This window comes from Carettochelys insculpta, chromosome 3 (assembly GCF_033958435.1).
Source record: "Carettochelys insculpta isolate YL-2023 chromosome 3, ASM3395843v1, whole genome shotgun sequence".
Classification (NCBI taxonomy): domain Eukaryota; kingdom Metazoa; phylum Chordata; order Testudines; family Carettochelyidae; genus Carettochelys; species Carettochelys insculpta.
In genome coordinates, this window is record NC_134139.1 from 89,602,794 (window position 1) to 89,627,345 (window position 24,552).

At 41.1% G+C, this 24,552-nt stretch overlaps 1 protein-coding gene across 3 annotated transcripts in view; it reads right to left on the reverse strand.

Moving 5' to 3' along the window:
• SNX9 (sorting nexin 9) overlaps window positions 1–24,552 on the reverse strand; it is a 99,263-nt gene that overhangs the window by 63,120 nt on the left and 11,591 nt on the right. For 2 of the 3 annotated variants that reach the window (XM_074990308.1, XM_074990309.1), the window contains exon 2: window positions 2,654–2,740. In XM_074990308.1, coding sequence (XP_074846409.1) covers window positions 2,654–2,740 — 87 coding nt within the window. Of the gene's footprint in view, window positions 1–2,653; window positions 2,741–10,743; window positions 10,935–24,552 lie in introns of those variants that run through there. The other variant, XM_074990310.1, reaches the window with a different exon arrangement.

The following is a 24,552-nucleotide window of genomic DNA, read 5'->3' on the forward strand; positions in this document are numbered from 1 at the left end:
TACAGGTACGTCTACACTGCAATGTAAGCCCTAGGCTTTTTGGACACAAAGTCAGCTGACCTGTGTTAGAGAACCCTGGCTCTGGCATCCATACTGCAGTACATAGACACAAGTCAAAGTAACCATATCCCAGACTTTGTAACACCCAGGCCCTCTACATGGCCACTGAGGCAGGCTTGCTCTGTGCCCTGGAATGGGCCAGGCCTTGGGCAGAAGGGGCAGGGCTGGGGTTTGCTTCCCCCCATACAGCCTGAAGTGTGCAGCACAACTCTAGTAGCAATTTAAAGAAGCTGGGGCACCAGCTCCCATCACTCCTGATACTGCAGCAGCAGCCAGGAGCCCCAAACCCTTCTGAATCCCCAGGCTGCGGAGCAGTTATCCCCTTTGCTCCCTCCTGTCAGCAGGCCTGCCCAGGGGACTCTCAGAGTATGCTTGCAGCTTGGTGATCAGAAGAGAATGAGTTAATACTGACCTAAGCTGCTGCTGTTTATAAAGGGGGGAGGGGGGCAAGAGGACTTCCATTTGCAATAGACAGTGGATTGCAGACTACTGGGGGGCTGGAGAGAGGACTGAGAAAGTCGGCCCATGTAATTGTGGCACACTTTTGTCTGACTCCCAGGAGCTCATTCAAGCAGACCTGCGTCTACATGGCAATGCAACAGGGGCCATGTTGTAAGTCCTGATTTAACCTGATCTCGTGTCCCCCTGCAACCAATTAAAATGCAGATATAAGGGAAAGGGGGTTAGGCTTGAGTCCAGAGCCAAGCACAGAGTACGCCTACACTGCCATATAAACCTAACTTTTTATTCTTGGCCTATAACCTAAAACACTTCAGTAGTCCAAAAGGAAAGATTTTCTATATAACCTGACAGGAGTGGTCTCATTACTTTTTATGGATGCCCAGTTTCAGTTACAGCGATTGTACAGAAGCAAAATCAATTCCTACAGAGGTTCAGCAATCTGTTACAGAGCTTCGATACAAGACTCAAAGTGCAGTGGCCTAACAGCAGAAGACTAGTTCATCTTTAAAGTGCCAAAATGAGTGAAATACGAAAATATAAAAACGCGTACAGGGTAAACAGCAAAGAGGTAATATTTTACAAGTGTTCTCAGTAGCGCTGGTAAAGGAGATGTACATTTTTCCCTAAAGGCTGATAGATATTTAGTTAGGAGAGTCAAAATGTTGATTCTGCAAAGATTTAAGCTTGCTGAGAATCTCATACAGCAAGTCCTCAAATACACAGAATCAAGTTGCACACGTCTCAGATCAATACAACTGCTGCCCCTGACAGGAGCCGAAAACTGTTCCTGTCAGGGGTGGCAGCAGCAAGTCTGGCTGCCGTCCCTGATGGTAGCGCAGAAACCGCTCCTGTCAGAGGCAGCAGCCTGACTCTGGCCACACCGACAGGATTTTTTTCCGGAAGAAGGGTGTTTTCGAAAGTGGGGCTTCTCTTCGAAGGAACCCAGACTACACGACTGTTTTGCATTTCAAAAGCAGTTCAACCGGAATGGCAAATGGCCATCATTATGCAAACAAGGTGCTGAATATTCAAATTACTGCCATATTTGCATCTTTTATCCACTGCATTTGCATGCCCCTTTCAACAGGGAGGGGCCAGTGTAGCCATAGTACACTTGAATAGTCCCATTTAAGTTAGTGGAAATATTCAGCACAAAGTTTTGCATAAAACTTGAGCCTTTACAAGATCAGAACTTAAGTATTTTCTTCCAACTCCATGCACATTACCTTAACAATAAAAGGATCAACTAGAAAATGAAGTTTTGCTGTGTTAAAGCTTCTGTGCAAAATGATGTCTTTGCATTTTAACAACATTTAGATTTCAATGTGAAAAAAAGTGTAAGTTGAAATTCATCCATATTTGATAATGACCATTTAAATGAGTGGTAAGAAACCTCCAGCCCACAGGCCATTTGTGGCTCATCAGAGTCAGCTGCTGGTGGGTCACCAGGTGCTTTGCTTACTTAAGTATCTGCACGCCTGACTGCTCACCACAGCCACTAGGAGCTCTTCGCCATTCTTGACCTAGGAAGCTGTGGGAACCAGTAGCCTGGCCCTTGCCACTTCCCACAGCTACTATTGGCTGTGAATAGTGAACTGAGACAGGATGCTAAGGTAAACAGAGAGTCTTGGTGGCCTACCAGCAGCTAACCCTGAGGAACCTCATACAGCCAGAGGTTCCCCTCTCCTGATATAATGCAAACAATAATCAATGCAAAAAGGAGACTACATAAATATGCTATTTAACTATGTGAACCCTGCCCCCAAAAAAGAGATACAGTAAATTCAGATTTAAGGGTTTCACTGCCATGAACACAGCCTTGTGACATGGCACTAAAGTACAGAGGGTACAAGATGATAGTTCTGATCAGAAATCACTAAAATACCTATGTACAAAAAAAAGTAGATTCCTGCCTAATTGTCCTGTGAGCTTGCTTTATTAGTTCAAATTATATCCATACCATTATGGGACTAGTCTCTTGCATTTAAATCTATTGGTCTTTACCCTAGAGGGAAGAAGAGAGACCACGCAAGAACTTTCCCACTAGATGCCACTTTGCCTCTCTTTTCGGCTCAAACCCCTAGAAGTAGGTCAGTTCATTGTAGCCTGTTTTCTATTTGATTTCTCTTACCGGATTGGTAATGGTGATGATCTCTCCTTCACTAACTGTCAGCTCATTGTTTCCAGGTTCAGCAGCAAAGTCATACATCACTCGAGCCTATGGGTGGAAAATATTTATCAGTGACAATATTCTACATTTAAACATACAGCATTAAAATAGGAAAAAAATCAGCAGAACTTTGTGATTCATAACCAGTTAGAGAAATGGTCGAGTGGGAGGAAAGAAGTGTGTGGGATGAGCAACACAAATGACATACTACGCAAATCTTCATACAATATGCACTTGAACTTGAAAAATGTCAATGCCACAATCTGCTTCCAACAAAAACTTCAAATTGCATCTAAAAAACAAAGCCATCCACGCAAATCAGGATCTGTGATCTACAGAGCTCGCTGCTGAAGATAAGACAATAATTATCTGATTCTCCAGCCAAAGAATTACATCTCAGCAAGCAGACAAACTACTGTCTATGGCATACAGGACCTATTTATACAACTAAAGTGAAAGACCATACTCTGATTTTTGGCAGGTCGCCTTTCATTGCTAGATGCAAAAGAAAATAAAGTTCCCGTAATGTGCTATTCTGTAAGAGAACATTGCTTCTCTGACTTATGCAGGATGAAATTTTTGTGCAGTAATACTGTGTTTCAAAAAAGAGCACACATACAAATCCAAAGTTCTTACACATGAAGGTAACCACAGCTATCCATAAATCAACATGTAACTAGATGATCTTACAATTATTTTATTCTGATAGAACCTCTGGTAAGCTAGAGAAAGTACTGAACAATACTCCAGAATGAACCTTTGTAATGTGGACTTCCCTAGATGGCAACACCCCAGCTCCAGCATTGTCGGCAACTCTGTTGGTGATCAGGGGCTGGAGCACTCGTGGGGAACAACTGGTAGGCTGGAGCCAGAAATACTGCCCGACTAGGGAAGAGTGGAGCCTTGGTGCCCAGTACTCCAGGGAATTGGAGGCCAGTGCCCAGCAGCTGGAACCAGAGGGGCCAGCCAGGCACTTCCCCGGTCTGGCAGTTCCCTGTTTGGTCTGGTAGGTACTCAGAGTGCTGGAAGGTTCAATCTGTATTTTTAACTTAAATAGAATACACATTCCCCAGTGCTGACTCATTAGCCTTTGCTTAACTGTAATTAAACTCCCACACATACACACTTTTTTCTTCTTTTTCCCCTTTTTTTGCAGTTTAACACAAGTTTTAATTTAATAATACACATTTTGTGGTGTGAGACTTAAGACTGGGCTGTAGACATTAATCACAACCACAAAGCAAGAAAGCAAAATGTTTAGGTATCTGGTAATATCTTTCCTCTGCTCCGCCCAGAGACGCACATCTTACCGCTGGAATTCTACCACCCTTCAGATGTCAGCATTCAGAAAACTCTTTGCCTGCCATACCACCACCACCACACCAAACCAAACCAAAAAGAGAGAGACACTTTTGGTGAACTCGATATACATTTTTGGCCTTCTACTGTCTATTTAAGCCAAAAAAATTACAAGACTCTGAAATAACATTTTAAAGGTAATTGCTTAGAACTCAGAAGCAATTAATAGGATTTGAAACAACACAAAATTCCAGTTCAGAATAGGTGACAAAATTTTGGAGCAAATAAACTATATTTTGCATAAGGAAGTGGGACAATTAATCCATTTTTAGTGCAAAACAGAGCCCAATATTCACTGTAGCACTGCACTGGTTCTGCCATAATGCTAAAAAGTGTGTTTTCCATACACCTCCCCACCCCAAAATGCTTCAAGGTGGGCACAAAAATATATTGCTAGGTATTCTACCCACACAGAAACATAGCAGTGTATGGCTAGAAAAGATGTGAAGAAGCCATCAAGTTCAGCCACCTGTGCTGAGACAAGACCACAGACTCAGACCACCTGACAGGGGTTTGTCCAACCTGGTCTTTAAACCCTCCAATGATGAGGACACCACAACCACTTTTGAAAACCTATTCCAGACCTGAACTATCCTTACACAGGAGCAGCTTCAGGGTAATAAAATGTGCTGTTTATTCAAGCTGGCCCCAGCAGCATGATGGTTAATCATATGTGCTGGTTATTTGAGCACCAGGTAACTGGGCTTTTACTGAAGTTAGAAACTTCTTCCTCATATCTAACCTAAGTACTGGATAGTGCTAAGTAAACCAATTACTTCCTGTCCTACCTTCAGCAGACATGGAGAACAACAGCCCTTGATGCATGTGAAGACGCTGTTGTTACAGCTACAGAGAGGTAGCCATGTTAGTCTATATTCTCACAAAACAGCAGACAGACAGCACTTTAAAGGCTAACAAAATGATTTATTAGGTTAGCTTATTTATTTATAAGCTCATCACCTAATAAATCATTTGTTAGTGTTTAAAGTGCTATATCACTGCTATTTTGTTGTTATAGATGGAATTCTGTATGGCTGCAACATTACTGGCCACAAACACCATTTCATTGTCTTCTATTAAATTCCCTTTCCTGGAAACTTTCCCCTATATTTAAGGCAGATATACAAAAATGAATCAAGCATCATTCTTCTCCAACTTTTGAAAACAGATGTTGAGACAATTTTAGGACACTGCCCTGCCCACACCCATAACATCTTGAAGGTGGTTTTAGATTAAAAAAATTAGTCTACCTTTATACATTTTCTATATATACACCCACCGACATACGAGATATTTAACCCTGATCCCCACCAAAAGTACCGATATTTACTCAAAATCCCTAACTTCTCTTCACCCTGCACCAACTCCCCACCCCTCCAAAAGAAGAGCTCAATTGGACAAACTCGCAACAATCCTCACTAAAAACAAAAAGCTATCATTTATAAACATTCCCCTCTATACAATGGCTCCCATGGGGCGCAGAGATAATTTAAGAAGGATTTCCTTTGGTGGATGTTACTGTCGAAAGACCAAGCAGCAATCAACACAGAATATTAAAAATATATTTGGATAGTCCAAATTAGTTATAAAAGTGTTGTGTTATATCTCAGCAGTTTAAAAACTGCAGACATACACAAGAGCCTGTTCCTGTGACCCTGAAACAAACAGGAAAATAAAGTTATATAACTCCTAGCTTACTGGTACGCATAGATCACTGTCTGTCCTGCTGACCTGCATAGTATCATTGTTTCCATTCACTCCCTTGGTGGGCTGTCTGTATTCCTCTGTTGTCTCTTGTCTTACACGTAAAGGTAAAATTCTCTGGAGGTAGGGAGGTTATGTTAATAAAGTATCTGGCACAATGGATTCCTAGTCCACGAAAGGCTCCACTATGAAAGTACAAATGACAGATATAATAATCAGTCCATTTCCAAGACGAAATGCTTTTTTTTTTTTTTGGCAACTAGCAAGTTATTCATACAGCAGCTTGACGTTTTAGTCTTATCATAAGAATGGCCATACTGGGTCAGGCCAAAGGTCCATCTGCTCAGTCTTCTGGGATGGCCAGAGCCAAATACTTCAGAAGGAACAAAGAGAACAAGGCAGTTGACTGAATGGTTTATCTCCTGTTAACCAGTCCCTTTTCCTAGCAGGGAGAGTTTTAATATCTTGGATGTAGCAATTTCTTTGATTAAAAAAAGAGAAACCAGTCTTTTAAAAAAAAAAAAAAAAAAAAGAGCGTGAGCGCAAAAAATAGCGTAATGAAAGTTCTGGATGTCTAAAGTATTCATCCAGGTCATGTTCCTAAAAGATGTAGAAAGAGAACAGTTGCATTTCTGTGAGCCTGAAGCCCACAATAGAGAAACAACAGTAAAATTTGTCTCTAGGAATGCTTCTTCTCCTGTCAACAATTCATTATCTTTATAGAGACTACATCCTATTCCTCCCATTTTTACAAGTTTAAGCGTAACAAATGCATACCATGCAAAGTATAGGCTTTGTCATTCCTAGAAAACCACATTGCTTTATAATAAGAGACAGGAATTTAGGCTCTGTCTTCATTGCTACAAAAAGGTGTTGATTGGTTTCTCACTGCAGGGTCATTAACAAGTGCACTAACCAAAGATTAAAAAAAAAAAAAAAAAAAGTGGTAAAAACTAATGGAGGCCAGCACTATATCCCCATTTACAGTTGACCTCACCTAGTTTTACCTTAACCACTTTCAAACCAAGGCAGGTGTACAATGCTGATCCTGGTTAGTTTTTCCAGAAGGTAAACAAAGTATCTTCTCCTACCTTTTCTGTTTTTTTGTTTTTTTCTGGTGGTGCACCACTTAACACACACTTCAGTGCACAAAAATTTATTCTACACGTGGATGAAAAATTTCCACACATGGATTGGGAGCATTGGCTGGAACCAAGGCTAAGATTCCAGGTTGGGTTAGTGGGGAAAGCAGGGGCTTTTAGACATCACACCACCATACCACACAGACAAACCCAAAGCTTATGTAATCAGACTTCAAACAAAAAGCAGAAAATGGGAGAGGAAGAGAACACCAGCAGAACATGTATGTGCAACATTTTATTTTGAGGTCACTATATAGGCATGCTAACATCCTCAGAATTTGCTCTTATATCCATCCTCAATCTGAAGATACATTTTAGCTGTAAAATTTTTCAGAGTCAGCACAGAAAATTTGTATGGTCTAAAATTAAAAGATAAGCTACTGTTTTACATACTTAAGGTCAAAGAGAAGCAAAAAGAGGAAACAAAAATGTGGATTTGAACCTAATGTCATGTATGCATATCATGAAGGTTACACCAAAGCTTTTAAACACAGATGTTTTCTTTAATCAAGTAAAGTTTTCTTAAGAAATGGTGTATTCTGGCAAAAGTGATACTTGTTACACACTGAGGGGAATATTTTTCTCCTACAAGCATCCACATTATTTTGTGCAAAGCTAACTGAGGTGCATAAAAGCCAATTATTTTCAATATATTGCCCATAATTTCTATTTTCCCTCCAGAACACCTCAGAACAAATTAAAATCTGATCAGAGTAGGCCTGCTTATTGCTCAAATTGCTTTCACTAAAGCAAACAATGCACCTTCAGATATGCAGAAACTTTACTGCAAACCTATTAATGTTTAGCATTTTACTGCTTTACATATTGGCTATGATTACACCAGCGAGCTTAGCAGACAACAGGGTTTTGTCGACAAAACTGCTGGTACATCCACACACAAAATACGCTCCCCCAGCAGCATTGTGCCTCTAAGCGATAAGGCATAGCACAGCTGTTGACAGATTCTGTCACCAAAAAAGGTGTGTGAATGCTCTGGGGGGCCTTCTCTTGACAGACAGGGCACCCAGAACAATGGGCAGCCCTGTCTGCTGTGCTTCTGGGTGCCTGTTTTGTCAAGAGAGCAGACAGGCAGTCTGACCACTCTGTCAGAGCTTTTCTGTATGGCCACACTCTGTCAACAGAAGTTCTCTTGGGAAATCTCTTCCGACAGTGACTTCCATCGACAGAGCACTGAAGTGTAACTGTAGCCTTGCAGAATGCTCTACAAATCACTTCATTTGTAAGGACACAAGTTAAGTATTATTATATGAAATCACTTAAGATGTACAGAAACTGCATTCAGACAGGGAGACCTCAGAAAGGAGTAGTACAAGGTTACAGGACTCCTTATGGGTTCAGTGTCAATTTATGACTAGTGCTGCAAGTCAACTTCATAAACAAGCTCAGGTACTTTGATACCTGAATCGTGAGCAGGACAGCACACTTTAAAAGATGGATAAGATAAGCTTTCTTAAATGAGTGTTGTGTTTTTGTCTGAATTCTAAGTATCAACAGAAAATATCTGGGAAATGCATGGGTCTTGCTTTTAATATGTTTAAAAAGACACAGCAGACAATCCCACAAGAATGACTGAAATGGTACTGCCAAAGAAGCAATGGGTGGGGTTGTAGGTTTTGTTTCCTTTGTTTTTCAATTACTCAAGTCAGCCATAAACAGATGCTCAAATGTAGAGTACAGGTAAGAGTGAGTTAGAAAATGTAAAGGTTCCATCGCGGCCACCACAGACGTTAATATAATTAGTTTTGTGAACCTCATTTAAGATCAATAGATAACAGGGTACCTGTGTGTTTGTTCTGAATTACCAGTTTGAATGCTGTTCTGAAGGAAGAGAGATTAATACTACAAAACAAAGTTTAAGCACTCTGTTTCAGAGGAATTAGAAAAATTGAGGAAGATAGAAACAAGGAAAGAAATGATTACATATTGTGGAAATAAAATATGAGGATGGCTAATTTTTAGATCATCATTACAAAACACTTTGTATTTGAGAGAGATCTACAATCCAAATCTGATACTGAAGTGCCCAAGCCCTCAAATTTAACAAAGTAAGTTTTCATACAGATCTTGAACTCCCAAGCTTAAATGCAGACACAGCACAGGCATAATTAGTCATTTTTTTTCTTAAAATTATTCTCTCTTAAAGAAGTAATCAAAGGGAACTTTTTAAACAGAAGAATGACTGTGCTGCCTTTGTTCAGGAGATAGGACTTATGTCATCACACTTCCTTACTTCTGATCATCCATTCCAAGAATACTTTAAAAGAGAAAAATGACTAGTTCATGTACTAGTTTTTGACTCTCTATATGCCTTATTGGCAGTATTAGACCCCATTAGAATAGTGGTTCAGGGATAAACATGGAACTTTAGGTCCTCTCCTAATGGAAGTTACCATAACTGCATGGAGAGGGTTAAGCACTGGATCTGCAAAGTGCTGTAGCTCTCCTTCCATGCTTAATATTAACCCTACACATAGGGAAGAAAAGGGGAAGAAAAAGAGGACTTCTGGCAACTGGGGAACAGCAGTAATCTAGCATTCAGTAAGAGTCCATAGAACCACCATCCCCAAGACAGGGTTTTCATAATATATGGTCACATGTTAGCATCACCCAACAGAATGAAGAGCTGTACAACAAAGAGTTTACCGAAGATTTACTGTTGTACATACTGCGATGGGGCATTCCATATGCTTTAGGAAAATATGCTGATATGAATGTCGTAACTCCAACATACTTGATGCAACATGGTTCATGTAGCGTATCACCGGCAAGTTTGTCAGTTACCCAAAATGTTTATCCCATTTGTATGCACATATCACTTCTGCAGGTTACAGTTAGGAATACTCATATGGGTATCTAACTTCAAATTTTCTGTTTTTGGGCTCACACACTGCTGGAACGTGAGACAGTCATGATGGCCCCTCAGTAAGAGGCAATGAACTGTAAAAGAGCTAAACCTTCCTGGTAACACGTGGGTCAGATCACATATAATGGCTACAAAGACATGTGACCATGCCACCTAATACTGGAACCCATCAGGAATGGTGTAAATTTTCTACAAGAAGCTGGAAGAAGGGTCAAAACTATGCAACGAAGAGCTCCTGCCTTATGCAAATCGTATTTTAGGGTGGGGACTCAGGGGCACATTAAGCACAGGTAGGGACCTTGAATAACACAGCCACAAGGGGCCCCTCCAATATGTTAAAACATTCATGTAACATTCTTTATGCTTTAAAATCTATTCATGCTTATTACTAATGATGCATAATAAAATTACACTTAATTTTAAAATAAGAATGACATGACACCTCTCTTGTTCCATTAAAGCAAACTGTTTGAATAAAATGAAGTCATGGAGCTTTGGGACCCTGGGGCAATTTCTCCCTTTTGCCCTTATGCTAATCTGCCACTGTGGTGAGTGAGGTAATCCTGGTCATCAGTTCTCTCTCACTAGCCCACACAAGATGACTGCTGGAAACAATGAAGACAGGAACTGGGCCCAGGCTGAAAGAGTGTCTGACCTCTGAGGACTACCAGAGCCACATTTAGGATGAGATCTTAAATGTAACTAGTTCCTTTAGTGTATTTTCCATGTTTGTTTTGCTCAGTTACTTACTTTGTTCTCCCTGGTGTCTCTTACGACCACTTAAATGCTAATATTTTATAAAATTACTTTTTTAAAAATAATAAACCCAGTGTAAGTAATGACTACCTGGGGGAAGCAAGGAACCTATGCACCTCTCTCTTCACATTTAAGAGGGCAAATTTCATAACCTGACATGGGATCTCTACACAGGATAAGATGGGTTTATCTAAGATTCAGCTCACCAAGAGGCTGCATACTTGAGTGCTGGGAAAAGTCCCTACTGCTGTTGTTGCAGAGTTCCAAGTCTGAGCATGATTGGAATTGCCATCTCTCCCATGGCTAGTAGCTGCAGTTGTCTAAGGCTGGCCTCTGGCGATTGGCCCCACGCCCGTAGCCAGAGAAGTCGCACGTGGCTCTGTAACTAGTGGGGCCATTAAGCTAGGAGCAGATAAAGAAACTGGAGTTAACTTCAAGGAACAGAGGTCACCAATAGAAAAGGAATGTCAAAGGCAGCAGGGAAAAAGGCACAAAGAAGAAGCCATGCTAGTCTATACACTATCAAAACAAAAAGCAGTCAAGTAGCTCTTTAAAGACTAGCAAAATGGTTTATTAGGTGAGCTTTCATGGGACAGACCCACTTCTTCAGACCATAGCCAGACCAGACCAGACTCAATATTTAAGGCACAGAGAACCAAAAACAGTAAGCAAGGAGGACAAATCAGAAAAAGATAATTAAGGTGAGCAAATCAGAGAGTGGAGGGGTGGGGGGGAAGGTCAAGAATTAGACTGAGCCAAGTATGCAGACAAGCCCCTATAGTGACTCGAAGTTCCCATCACGATTTAAACCATGTGTTAATGTGCTGAATTTGAATATAAAAGCCAGCTCAGATGTTTCTCTTTCCAAAACAGTGCAATAATTCCTTTTCAGTAATCACACATACCTTTAGGTCGTTGACAGAATGCCCCATTCCATTAAAATGTTGACTAACTGGTTTGTGGATCTGGAGTGTTTTGATGTCTGTTTTGTGACCATTGACCCTCTGTCTAAGGGAGTTAGAAGTCTGTCCAATATACAAAGCATCTGGGCATTGTTGGCACATGATGGCATATATGATGTTAGTAGAGGAGCATGAGAAAGTGCCCGTGATTCTGTGAGTAACCTGGTTAGGTCCAGTGATAGTATTTCCAGAGAAGATATGTGGACAAAGCTGGCAGCAGGCTTTGTTGCAGGCAAAGGTTCCAGGACTGGTATTCCTGGCGTATTGCCTGTGGCTGTTAGTGAGGATCCTCATGAGGTTGGGAGGTTGTCTGTAGGAGAGAACAGGCATGTCACCCAAGCTCGCTGCCAGCTTTGTCCGCATATCTTCTCTGGAAATACCATCACTGGACCTAACCAGGTTACTCACAGAATCACACCAGGGGGGTTGCCTAGCTGTGGGGTAGAGGGAGGGCATTCACAGCAGGGTGGGATGTGGCTGTGGTGACTGGCTCTTGGAGACAGGAAGGGCATTTATTTGGAGGGGAGGGGGGCTGGGAGAGCCTGGCTCTATGAAGTTTTGTATAAAATAATGTGCTAAATATAGGAAGACAACAACTGCAAGTGTGTCAATCTTTGAATTCCTATTGGACACCATGGACCTAAAGAGGACATCCAGGGCAGAAGGGAAACAAGTACTGGAAGACATGGTGGTGACCTTGCAGCAGACTAATGTGTAGGTGGGGAGCAGAGGGAGAAACACTGGTGACTTCCAATTCCCAAGGGCTAAGTGCTTAGGTAGCCAACAGGGAGCTCTCTCATTAAGAGACCCCTGGAGGAGAGTAGGAGTGAGCTGTATCTGGGTCATTGCTGCTAGGCAGATTTACCACTCCACACTCAGAAGGAAGAGTGGTCAGACCTTGTTTTTAAGAAGAGACAGGCATTCTTCAGCAAGAGGGCCAAACCACTGCCAGAACTGAAGGGTTAGAAAGCAGGCATAACCTATGATGTCTGGATGTTGCTGGATTTTTTTCCCCTAACTTTTTTCCAATATTTCTCCAAAATGAAGTTGCTGTGAAATCCTGATCATTTAAATTTCAAGAGAACTGCACTTTCCTATGGAGAATGATTCACTCTGTCAATTTTGCCAGTCAGATCCAACAGCTCCACAGACCAGTTATCAGAGACTTTCCTACATGTCCGTATGGAAACAAGCACAATAGGAAATAAATCTGATTTGGAATCTATTGTGTACAGCAATAAAATCAAATAGCCACCAATTATTTTGCAACATATCATCACTAGACTATTCACTGCAGTCAAGAGATATGAACCTAAACTGTGTCTGGAAAAGAAAATACTGGAATGCCCTTTCCTCATTTACAAGCATGTCAAACAGCAGTATGAATTGAGGTCAAGTTCAGAAATTCTGAATATCAATTATTTTTGTTTGGTATAGCTATAATGTAGTAGTAAGATAGCTCATTCATTCTTTTAGTGGTTTGAATAATACAAACATCATTAACCTATCAAGCATTTTAAGTCCCTTCAAAATGAAAACCATTATACAGAAAATCAAAATTATTAATCAACTTGTACATAGTAATGACTTTTTAATCCATATTTTAATTTCTACATACCCACAAGTATTTTAGAATAAGACAGTCTTTTTCCTCCAAAATTATATTTTTATATCTCGCTGCTAATTTGCAAAAGAAATCAATATACATGGGAAGATCTGGGGCTATACAGAACCACAATTGTGGCTATGGCTGCATTACAGAGCTTGGGGCTAACAAGTAATGCTTCTTGTGCGAATGCTCTAAGGCAATGGGAGAGAGCTCTCCCATTGAATAATTACTCTACCCCTTGCAAGCAGCAGTAACTAGGTCAGCTGGAGAAGCTCTCCTGCCAACATAGCTCTGTCCATGCCGGGGTATAGGTCAGAGTAACTTATGTGACTCAGGAGGATGGCACAGCCACAATCCAGTGTAAGTGGTAGTATGTACATACTCTGAATACCTTCAAGCTTATTGGTCCAATACAAGGCATATGGGAATTTGATCAGTGATCTTTAAAATATTTAAATGTAAGCTTGTAAACTACTACAACATATCAAAGGAAAATCACCCAAGAGTTCTGCAATCATCATTCTGAAGCAGTTTGACCATCTGTGCTTTGTCTCAGAGTACAGATTTGACAGTGAAAGAAGAGAGCAAGAGAACTCCTTCTATTTTACATAAAATACGTAAGGTCTTTTGCACAGAAATATGGATAAAACTTTTTTGATGAGAATGATTTCCATGACAGTTAAGCACACGTTTCTTCAATCTATACTATTATTTTCCTCTTCTCACCCCAATGCAAAAACTCAGTTTCCAAAATATACAAATGCATCCTGAATTTTGCTATCAAGTTACCTATGGAGTCATTGTATTTTTAAAAATTAGTGTTATTTTTCTACTCGATGCACTACAGTGGTCTAACAGATTAAGTACTAAAGACTAAGAACAGGGATGCAGATAATTGAGAACAATCCCAAAAATGATTACTTAGACTTAATTGCAAATGCATATACCTAGTTTAGCATAAATGTTACAGCATTGGTCGCGCACAGCTTCTGAGCCACTCACCAGACTGCTGAGAGTGGATTCTGCTGATGAACCACCAGATGTTTTAGAAATAAGCACAGTTTCTGTGGCGAGACCTCTCAGCACCCTCACTGTTTGCAGATCTTTTATCACCCTTCTCATAATAGCTACCACCAAACAACCCTAACCCAACCCCTGAAATGAGTGCTGACTAAACTGTTTCCCCCCAGCTTAATCATACCCTCTCCCAGACCTCCTGCCATGTGGGTATTCTAGGCCCACAGTTTACCTCTACAAGGGGCATGTGAACAGCATTAACAGAACACAAATTCTGTAGAGCATTCTAAAACCACAGCCTTTTTCTTAACAGCATGAGAAATACATACCCGTATACAAAATAATGAGCCATACATAGATTTGCACGCTTCAATTTCCTAACCAGTTTCAAAGCATTCTTTGCACTGTGGTCAAGACCCTCTTGAGCCATTGAGACTCCTGCTGCTGCAGATTATGGCTTGTCTTACCAAAAATAAAGCCTTCTCCCTCCAGCCAGCCTTCTTTGGCCTTGGGTGGTCCACCCCCTTCCTCTCTCCTGCCCAAAACCTGCTGTGAAATTCCATCAGATCTGGTCTCCTCTACACTGTTAGGCTGACATTAGACAGCTTATGTGACGCCACCTTATGTCAGTGTCTGCACTGCGGTCTTCTTCCCACAGATGTTAAGGGCCCTACTACGTCAACATCATAACTCCACCTCCAAGTAAGGCCAAAGGCTTATTTTGGTGTAGTCAGGGCAATACAGTGGTTAAAACAGACAATGTAATCTCTCATAACCAGTCATTCTGTCAATTTCTTGCCTGGATGCTGGGATGAGAACCCTGCGTGGTACACCCCACCCACAACCTGCACCCTACTGGGCAGCCTTGTCAATTTCACAGCTTGGTGAACAGGAGTGCAAGAAACCCTGGGTGATTTTCCATGAACCTGGTGCAGAATGGGGCAGGAGATTGGTAGCAGGGGAGGAAATCAGCCTGCCAGGAACCCAGTAGCCTGTGAAGCAGCCAGGCTCCTGAAAGGGAGTTGTCATTGGACCCGAGAGCCAGGCTAACAGTGCCCCTGAATGGCCCCCCAGAGGCTAGTCCAAGTACTCCTGGTGATGACACACATTACTGACTCAAGGAGAGTAGTGTGGATACATACCATGGCAATAATTACTGCAGTGACCGTAAGTCAACCTCTACCAGGTTGACTCAGGTTTGTCACGTAGCACACAGAGTTGTCCTATTCTGAAGTTTTTAAAGGCTATGCTCAACAACATGGCTTTTTGTCCTGTATTCTGGGATTTTTCCTGTAGTCTGAGTGAAAAACGTTGGAGAAAAATGGCTTCCCCTAGGACGCAGTTACTTTTTGTTCTCCCCAGCTAAGACCTGCTCAGGTGTTGACCTGTCCCTTATCTAGGAAGGACTTCTTTAACGACTGGTCTACAATGATGGATACACAGCTATAGAGACAGTCCATGATACAGCACTGGTCATGGTAACAGCTTCTTAATGTTCATAGATTCTAAAGACAGACCATTCAACTAAAATTCATAGATTCTAAAGACAGACCATTCAAATCAGAGTAATAGTCAAAAGGTGCGTGTTACAAGACAGCATGCACTAACCTAAGGCAAAAACCGAGACTGTAGTAAAATGTAATTTGTAGAATAACTGATCATTAGCATGTCTCAAACAGTAAAACCAGACCACCTGGAAGGAAATGGGTTCATTTGTTAGGCCAGGGCTTCATCTGTTTCCAACGATCTGTTAGAGTTCAGAAAACTGATACTGCCAAGAAAACTGTTAGTTCCTCTAGGAGAGGTGGCAATGGTTGCTTAAACTCAGTTATTTTGAACGGATACAGTGTTATTGTCATAAATTCCAATAGTCAGAGCTGCCCTTCCTTTTGGCAGTCAGTTTTTGAGAGGAGTGGAAGAACTCCTAAGCTTTAGAGCTGAGTTCTTCCTCAAGAACTTGTAGGCAGCTTCTGTCACTTCTTGTCATTTTCACTAGTGCTAATTTTCCACACAGACTCCACTTTCTTTTTGTAAGTGCTCTCCCAAGACAGTAGGTGGGCCTGGTCATGGGTAACATTTTGGAATTTCCTAGAAAAACATCTTAAAACTTTCAGAGGGAAGGGTAATGAAAGACCCTCTCAAGGAATTTGTCTTGCAGTCAATGAACAGTACTGTAACCAGACAGAAGTGATGACAAATTTACAAATGCCAGTACATTCATTGCATCAGCTAATCCGAAAAGGATTTTTAATAGGTCAAGTAATATAAGAGCCCTTGAAACTGACAACCTGAATATTGCCTAGGAAGTGTATGTTAACATTCCGTCTATTTATCTCTCCTCTTCTTCCCCTTAAGTTGTTTTATTCATTTTCAATTATACAAAGGTTAGTTTTATTATGTGCGCTCAACATTCTGTACCATTGCTGGAGACAGTAGGAGAAAAAAAAAAAAAGAGAAGCACTAATAGACCTCCAAAATTAAAAATAAATAAAATTATACTAGTTTATGTAGCACCTTTCAGACAAATATCTCAAACCAGGTGCACAAGTAGTAATCACCCTAATCCACAGCAAGGAAGATTTGGATTAGATATTAAGAATTAAATTCTAATAAGAAAATATAATTGGTGCACAAGTAGTAATCACCCTAATCCACAGCAAGGAAGATTTGGATTAGATATTAAGAATTAAATTCTAATAAGAAAATATAATTGGTTAATATAATTGAGTTCTGGAGTAGGTTTCCAAGGAAGGTTGTGGAATCCCTGTTGTGACCTGCTGGATCACAGGTTGTCTCCTGGTGTGCTGACCAAGCCACTGAGGTCCACTTTCCTAACTTTGGAGAAGCTCTCGCTCCCTCAGATTAAGGGCACAGAGTTGGGGTTACCATCCTCCTGCAGAGCAACACAGACATTGAACCAGTTCAGCTCCAGGAGAGCTCAGCAACCAGGAAGAAAACCCCAAAAGGCACCGGAACCCCAAACAAATCTAACCAACCCCATGTAAAAGTTTTCCATAAAGAAAGCTCACAAGGATGTCCACCCCCCTTTACCAATAAAAGGAAGATATGGCTTTAGAAACAAGAGGAAGACCAGGGACAGGGTAGGGCCACTGCTCAGTGAGGAGGGAGAAACAGTAACAGGGAACTTGGAAATGGCAGAGATGCTCAATGACTTCTTTGTTTCGGTCTTCACTGAGAAGTCTGATGAAAGAATGCCCAACATAGTGAATGCTAGTGGGAAAGGGGTACGGTTAGAAGTCGAAATAAAAAAAGAACAAGTTAAAAATCACTTAGGAAAATTAGATGTCTGCAAGTCACCAGGGCCTGATTAAATGCACCCTAGAATACTCAAGGAGCTGATAGAGGAGCTATCTGAGCCTTTAGCTATCATCTCTGGAAAATCATGGGAGACGGAGAGATTCCAGAAGACTAGAAAAGGGCAAATATAGTGCCCATCTATAAAAAGGGAAATAAGAATAACCCAGGAAACTACAGGTCAGGCAGCTTAACTTCAGTGCCAGGAAAGATAATGGAGCAGGTAATTAAAGAAATCATCTGCAAGCACTTGGAAGGTGGTAAGGTAATAGGAAACAGCCAGCATGGATTTGTAAAGAATAAATCTTGTCAAACTAATCTGAGAGCTTTCTTTGATAGGATAACAAGCATTGTGGATAGGGGAGAAGTGGTAGATGTGGTCTACCTAGACTTTAGTAAAGCATTTGATACAGTCTCTCATGATATTCTTACCAAAAAACTAGCCAAATACAATTTAGATGAGGCTACTATAAGGTGGGTGCATAACTGGCTGGATAACCATACCCAGAGAGTAGTTCTTAATGGTTCTCAATCCTGCTGGAAAAGTATAAAAATTGGGGTTCCGCAGGGGTCTGTGTTAGGACCGGTCCTGTTCAATGTCTTCATCAATGATTTAGATATTGGCATAGAAACTATGCTTATTAAGTTTGCAGATGATACCAAGTTGGGAGGGATTGCGACTACTTTGGAGGATAGGGTCACAATTCAAAATGATCTGGATAAATTGGAGAAATGGTCTGAGGTAAACAGGATGAAGTTTAATAAGGACAAATGCAAAGTGCTCCACTTAGGAAGGAACAATCAGTTTCACACATACAGAATGGGGAGAGACTGTCTAGGAACGACTACAGCAGAAAGGGATCTAGGGATCATAGTGGACCACAAGCTAAATATGAGTCAACAGTGTGATGCTGTTGCAAAAAAAGCAAACATGATTCTGGGATGCATTAACAGGTGTGTTGTGAACAAGACACGAGAAGTCATTCTTCCGCTCTACTCTGCGCTGGTTAGGCCTCAGCTGGAGTATTGTGTCCAGTTCTGGGCACCGCAGTTCAAAAAGATGTGGAGAAACTGGAAAAGGTCCAGAGAAGAGAGACAAGAATGATTAAAGGTGTAGAGAATGTGACTTATGAAAAAAGGTTGAAAGAATTGGGCTTGTTTAGTTTGGAAAAGAGAAGATTGAGGGGAGACATGATAGCAGTCTTCAGGTATCTAAAAAGGAATCATAAGGAGGAAGGAGAAAACTTGTTCTTCTTGGCCTCTGAGGATAGAACAAGAGGCAACGGGCTTCAACTGCAGCAAGGGAGGTTTAGGTTGGACATTAGGAAAAAGTTCCTAACCGTCAGGGCAGTCAAACAGTGAGATACATTGCCAAGGGAGGTTGTGGAAACTCCATCGCTGGAGATATTTAAGAACAGGTTAGATAGATGTCTGTCAGGGGTGGTTTAGATAGCACTTGGTACTGCCATTGGGGCAGGGGGCTGGACTCGATGGCCTCTCAAGGTCCCTTCCAGTCCTAGTGTTCTGTGATGCCTCTCCACCCACAGTAACTACCACCAAGCCCAATGTAAATTAACAAAAAGGAGTTTGTATTAAATATAAAGAGTAGGATGTAAGTGGTTGCATGTGAAAACAGTGAGGTCAAACTAAGTTACTAAATTATTTGGGACAAAAATGCTTAGCTAGTTCTGATCCACTACGAAACTCATTACAGGCAAATTCTTAACCCAAACAAAACAAAAAGCAGTCAAGTAGCACTTTAAAGACTAGCAAAATAGTTTATTAGGTGAGCTTTCGTGGGACAGACCCACTTCTTCAGACCATAGCCAGACCAGAACAGACTCAATATTTAAGATTAAGATTAATATTTAATATTTAAAATATTTCTCTGTGCCTTAAATATTGAGTCTGTTCTGGTCTGGCTATGGTCTGAAGAAGTGGGTCTGTCCCACGAAAGCTCAACTAGTAAACTATTTTGCTAGTCTTTAAAGTGCTACTTGACTGCTTTTTGTTTTGATAGTGTATAGACTAGCACGGCTTACTCTCTGTTACTATTTAACCCAAACAGTTATTCTAAACATCTCTTTCAGAAGCTAAGCACCCTCCTAGCTCGATCCCAGTTTTTTTCCATACTCAGTCCTAGGTGTTTCCAGAAGGCATCTTAAGTGGTAAGCAGTGGGTGAGGGGTCTCCTGGCATCTGCCCCTATTGCCTGGTTCCCTTCTCTTTATATCCCTTTTGCTCAGGGCAAATTTTCCCCTTGACTGGAAAAGTACAAGACCCAATATGGGTTTTAGCATGAGGTGGCCTGGCCACATCTTTCCAGAACTAATCACAATTTGGGCTTACAGAACAAAACAAAACTATTCACAGGTTGTTGACTTGACCATCAAGCCATTAAGTTTCTGAAGCACCAGTAACAGTCCTCATTAGCACTTTGAGAATTATAAACAGAGCCACACTTCTTATTTTTAACTACACATACAAGAATGATACATGAACAAATATAGAATGCAACATTAACACTAATGTTATGTGAGGTATTTTGTCTAAAGCGTTCTTGAGTTTTGAATATTCATATTCATAAAAGACAACTTTCATAAAGCAGAGGGGGCAAACCCATGACACCCAGCACTGGAGGTTTTAAAGAACAGGCTAGAAGACATCTGCCAGATAGGGTCTAGGTATTTTTAATCTTGCCACAGCACAAACCTTCAAGGTCTCGTCCAACCCTGCAGTTCTGATTCTCTAATACTATCCCTATGTGTTATCAGGCAGGAATAGAAAAAAGTTTGGCTACCTGTAAATTTCTAAACAGAAGTGGGCAGCGTACTTTGTGTCGGTCAAGCATCTCAATATGAGGAATCTGACTTTTGTATCTCAAGAATTATATTGGTAACTACAGAATCTAAATGTGGATAATTTGATAAAAAACGGTAATTTGCAAGACTATAGAAGATGTGACATAATATCCTAGAATTTTTTTTTTTAATAAAAATATCAGTTTAGTGAATATCAGTATTAAGGAAAAATATACAGAATGCTACATGGTTATAAGCAAAAAGTCCTACCAGGGGATTCTACTGCTATGCCAAGAAGCGTTATTTTCACTTGAAGATCCAGTCCTGAAAGTTATGTAAACTGGCATTGCTATACTATAGCCAATAGAACTACCTCAGTTTCTACAAGGCATACATATCTCATTATTATTTCTCTTCAAATTTCCTATTGTTTCAGCTCCACTAGCGGTAACAATTCCAGAAGCAACAATGTGGATAGGCCATAAACATTTTAATCACCATGTCCTGCAGATCAGCTCTGAGAGGGACAAAGTAAAATGGGGGTTAAAATGCCAACAGCTGGTCCATTGCTGTTGATGGAGCTGTGACACTAGGAAATTAAAAAAGAAATGCTGGTATGATCACAGCTAGAGTGAATACAGAACAGAACAAAGATCTCAAAATCTAATTTCACGAAGAAATGGCAACAATAAGAAATCTCTGCACGCAGACACACATGTACTTTTCTACAGCCAGTCCAAGAAAGAAACAAGTGGCAGATGTGGTCTACATTACAAAGTTAGGTGGACAGTAACGTAGCTTACATCAATCAAACTATGGCAGTATCTACACTTAAATTTCACTCTGTGATGGGACCCCTTGGGGTGCAGCCTGGGACCATGGCACTGCTGTATCCCCTTAATTCTCTCCACTCTGGGCTGTCTCTCACAATGCCTTGCTAGTGACCTGTAACAACTCCTCCAGGCACTGTTATCATTCAGTACAACCACATGAATGCTCCCAGAGTCATGCATGACTCTCTCCGAGTAAGGCACCAAACAGATCTCCTTCCCCCTGCCCCCAGCACTGCACCTCTGGGATATACAGTCTAATTTATTAATTGATTCACCACTTCATTAATGGAAAGTGCACATACACCAGCTTACATAAAACCTGAACAGATTTGCCACACATTTCATACAAACTTACTGGTAAAGGTAAACAGCAAAACAAGTTTCTTGACTTAAAGATTTTAAGCAGTTGTAAGAGACAGGAAAAAAGCCCCAACATATATAAACTGCACCCACAGTAGCTATTCAGCTGTCAAATTCTTTTGTTAACGAGGAAACACATGGCTTCTACAGCAGCATATGAGGAAGATGATGCAAACACGCTGAGGTGTGTGGTTAACACATATAAAGTTGCAAATTTAATAAAACTGAAATGTTTATGTTTTAAGGTCATCCTAGTGACAAGTACAAGTGATTTGTTTAAATGTGATGACTTTTTAACTAACATTACAGTGAAAATTAGTTCCTTTAAAAAAAACTATTTTCCCGTAAGACTATCAAAATTATATACTCCTTCAAAACACATTTTAAAATACTTTCACCAGTTTTAATTTTTAAAAGTGCTGATATTAGTCAGAAATAATGTTTCCTTGCTACTTCTGAATAGAAAACAATTATATGCCACTGTATGAACAAAATATTTTCTTCCATCTGTAACTGATGGATCCTTGTGTAACTCACGTTACTCTAATAACTTTAGAGATGTGTCTGAGTTTATCATTTGACAGACAGCTGACAGAGTACTCCTCCTTCTTTACGACTCATACTTAATTCTGCTGATTCGTTCAACATCATCCACTGGTGAATCATAATCGGCATAGAATCTTATAAAATAGTTACACACAAACATATATATGTGTCATTTTACCCAGGTTGTAGAACAGGCTTTGCAGAAGGGGGGTAGAAGTTGAATGGTTATGATGAGATCATACTTTTTTCCAGAGAGAGCTGTGTCAAAACAGTACAATCAGAGGGTTTTTTTTAAATGTGTATGAATGTTAGAATTATAGCCATTGTTTCAGAAGTTCAGTTCAGAAACCATTAAATGTTCAAACAATTTAACCTGCTCTGAAGCAAATTCTAAAATGACTGCTGTAGGTTATGAAAAGGCCTGATGAGTGGAGTGGAGAGAGAGTGTGAACAGAAGGAGACAGAGAGAGGGCAGTTGCTCTGGGGCCCAAATGATTTATAGGGGTCTGGGCTGCTACTGCTGCTGCAGTAGATGGAGCCCCAGGACCTTTAAATTGCTACTGGAATGCCTCTCCACACAGCTCTGAGGACTGAAGTGGGGGGAGTACCCAATGCCATAGTCCGGGCAGTGCTGAGGGCTGGATGCTCAGAGCCCTGCACCTGCTAGCCAAGGGCATAGAGCTGTGCCTTCATAAATGCCTTGCCTCAGGGCCCAAAAAACCTGTTGGTTCCCTTGATTTTGAAGCAGTGCTCAAGTCCTAGGAAGAGTAAAATAAGGATGCCATTGATCTCTTGATTAAAACCAGATTAGATTATCAAAGCACTAGAACTGTATTTGTTCTGTTTTTCACATATGGAAAGTGACCTCTCAGCTTTTCAAGATGATAAATACTGATGATAAATACGGAGCAAGTTACAAAACATTATTTTTGTCTCTATCCTTTGTGAACTCTACAAAATAATCTTCAGTCCTCTGACATAATGGCCTGCCTAAAGAAGGACTTTGTTTTAAACGCCCTGCAAGAAGTACAACTATTTCCAATTACAAGCTAGCCTCTAGCCATTTCAAGGCAACCTCCTGAGGCTTTTGGGAGGAACATACTTATACCACATCTGCATCCATCAATTTGATGGACTGAAAGGAAAGGAGACAAAAATCCATTCCTCCACAGACCTGAACTTCTAGCAGCCATTAGAGAGTTCTTGGTATAAGTTCACTTGTTCAGACATCAGACTCAAGTGTGGGGATGGAAGAGGTCATTAGATATAAAAAACTGATAGGAATGTACAGTAATCCCTCGAGGTACATGAGGGTTGTGTTCCATGCAGCCCTCACATACCTTGAATTTTGCATAAATCGGGGAGAGCTTGGGGGGATGGGTTGAACAGGGGGTGCACCAGGGCAGGGTGGTTTAGTGGGGGAGCTGCAGCCCCACACAGTGCACTGGGGGCTGGGAGCCAGAGCCCCATGCTCACAGGGGGTGAGGAGCAAGCTGGGGACATGGAGGGGTTGAACAGGGGCACACCAGGGCAGCGTGCTTGAATGGGGTGCAGTTTGGAGCCCGGCATGCACTGAGCCAGCCATGTGGCAGGGGTGAGCTGAGACCACAAGGGAGCTGGGACCCGGGCATGCAGGGGCATGGAGGCACAGGAGTTAGAGCCAGGTCTGTGGAGGGGAGCCGCAGGCGCGCAGTGCCTAGAGATGCTCTGGGAAGGCAGGGGGAAGGGGCTCAGTAGGCTGACAGCCCAGCAGCTTCACGTTGCACAAACGTGAAGCCACTTAAAGCAAGGGCTTACTGTATGAATCAGGGGGGTCAACCACGTAAGAGCGGGGTCATGTACTCTGGATTTGTGTACTCTGAGACCTTATTGTGTTTTAAAAACCATGCTTGTGAACAGATACAGTAAAAGCTGCCTTCTATTCGTGATGTCAAGTACCAGAGGGGTAGCCGTGTTAGTCTGGATCTGTAACAGCAACGAAGGGTCCTGTGGCACCTTATAGACTAACAGAAAAGTTTTGAGCATGAGCTTTCGTGAGCACAGACTCACTTCAAAGTGAGTCTGTGCTCACGAAAGCTCATGCTCAAAACTTTTCTGTTAGTCTATAAGGTGCCACAGGACCCTTCGTTGCTTCTATTTGTGAGTAATCATCATACTATTTGGAAGGCCACTAGAGAAAACAAGTTGCATTACAGTTACAGAAGTCTACAGTCTCTGCTTACCTTTGCTTATAGTATAGAGCAGGTGGAGTTCTTAAACCTAATCTACAATTACTTAATTACAGTGAATATCAAGTACAAAGTAGAAAATTTCCACAAAGCTAACTTCAACACACACTTTGCCATTTACAATTGAAAGGGTTTAGCCTACAGGCTTGATTAGGTAGTTACCCATGAATCACTGAGGGGAAAAAACAGATTAAAACTGATTTTATTTAAATCAGTGTTTTCATTAAAAAGAAAATATTTAAAACTAAGTTTGAAATTTAGACAATTTTAAGGCCCAGATCAATTAAGAGCAATTCAACACTTCTGAATTTGATCAGTACTTGTTTGTTGACAAATTTTAAAGAA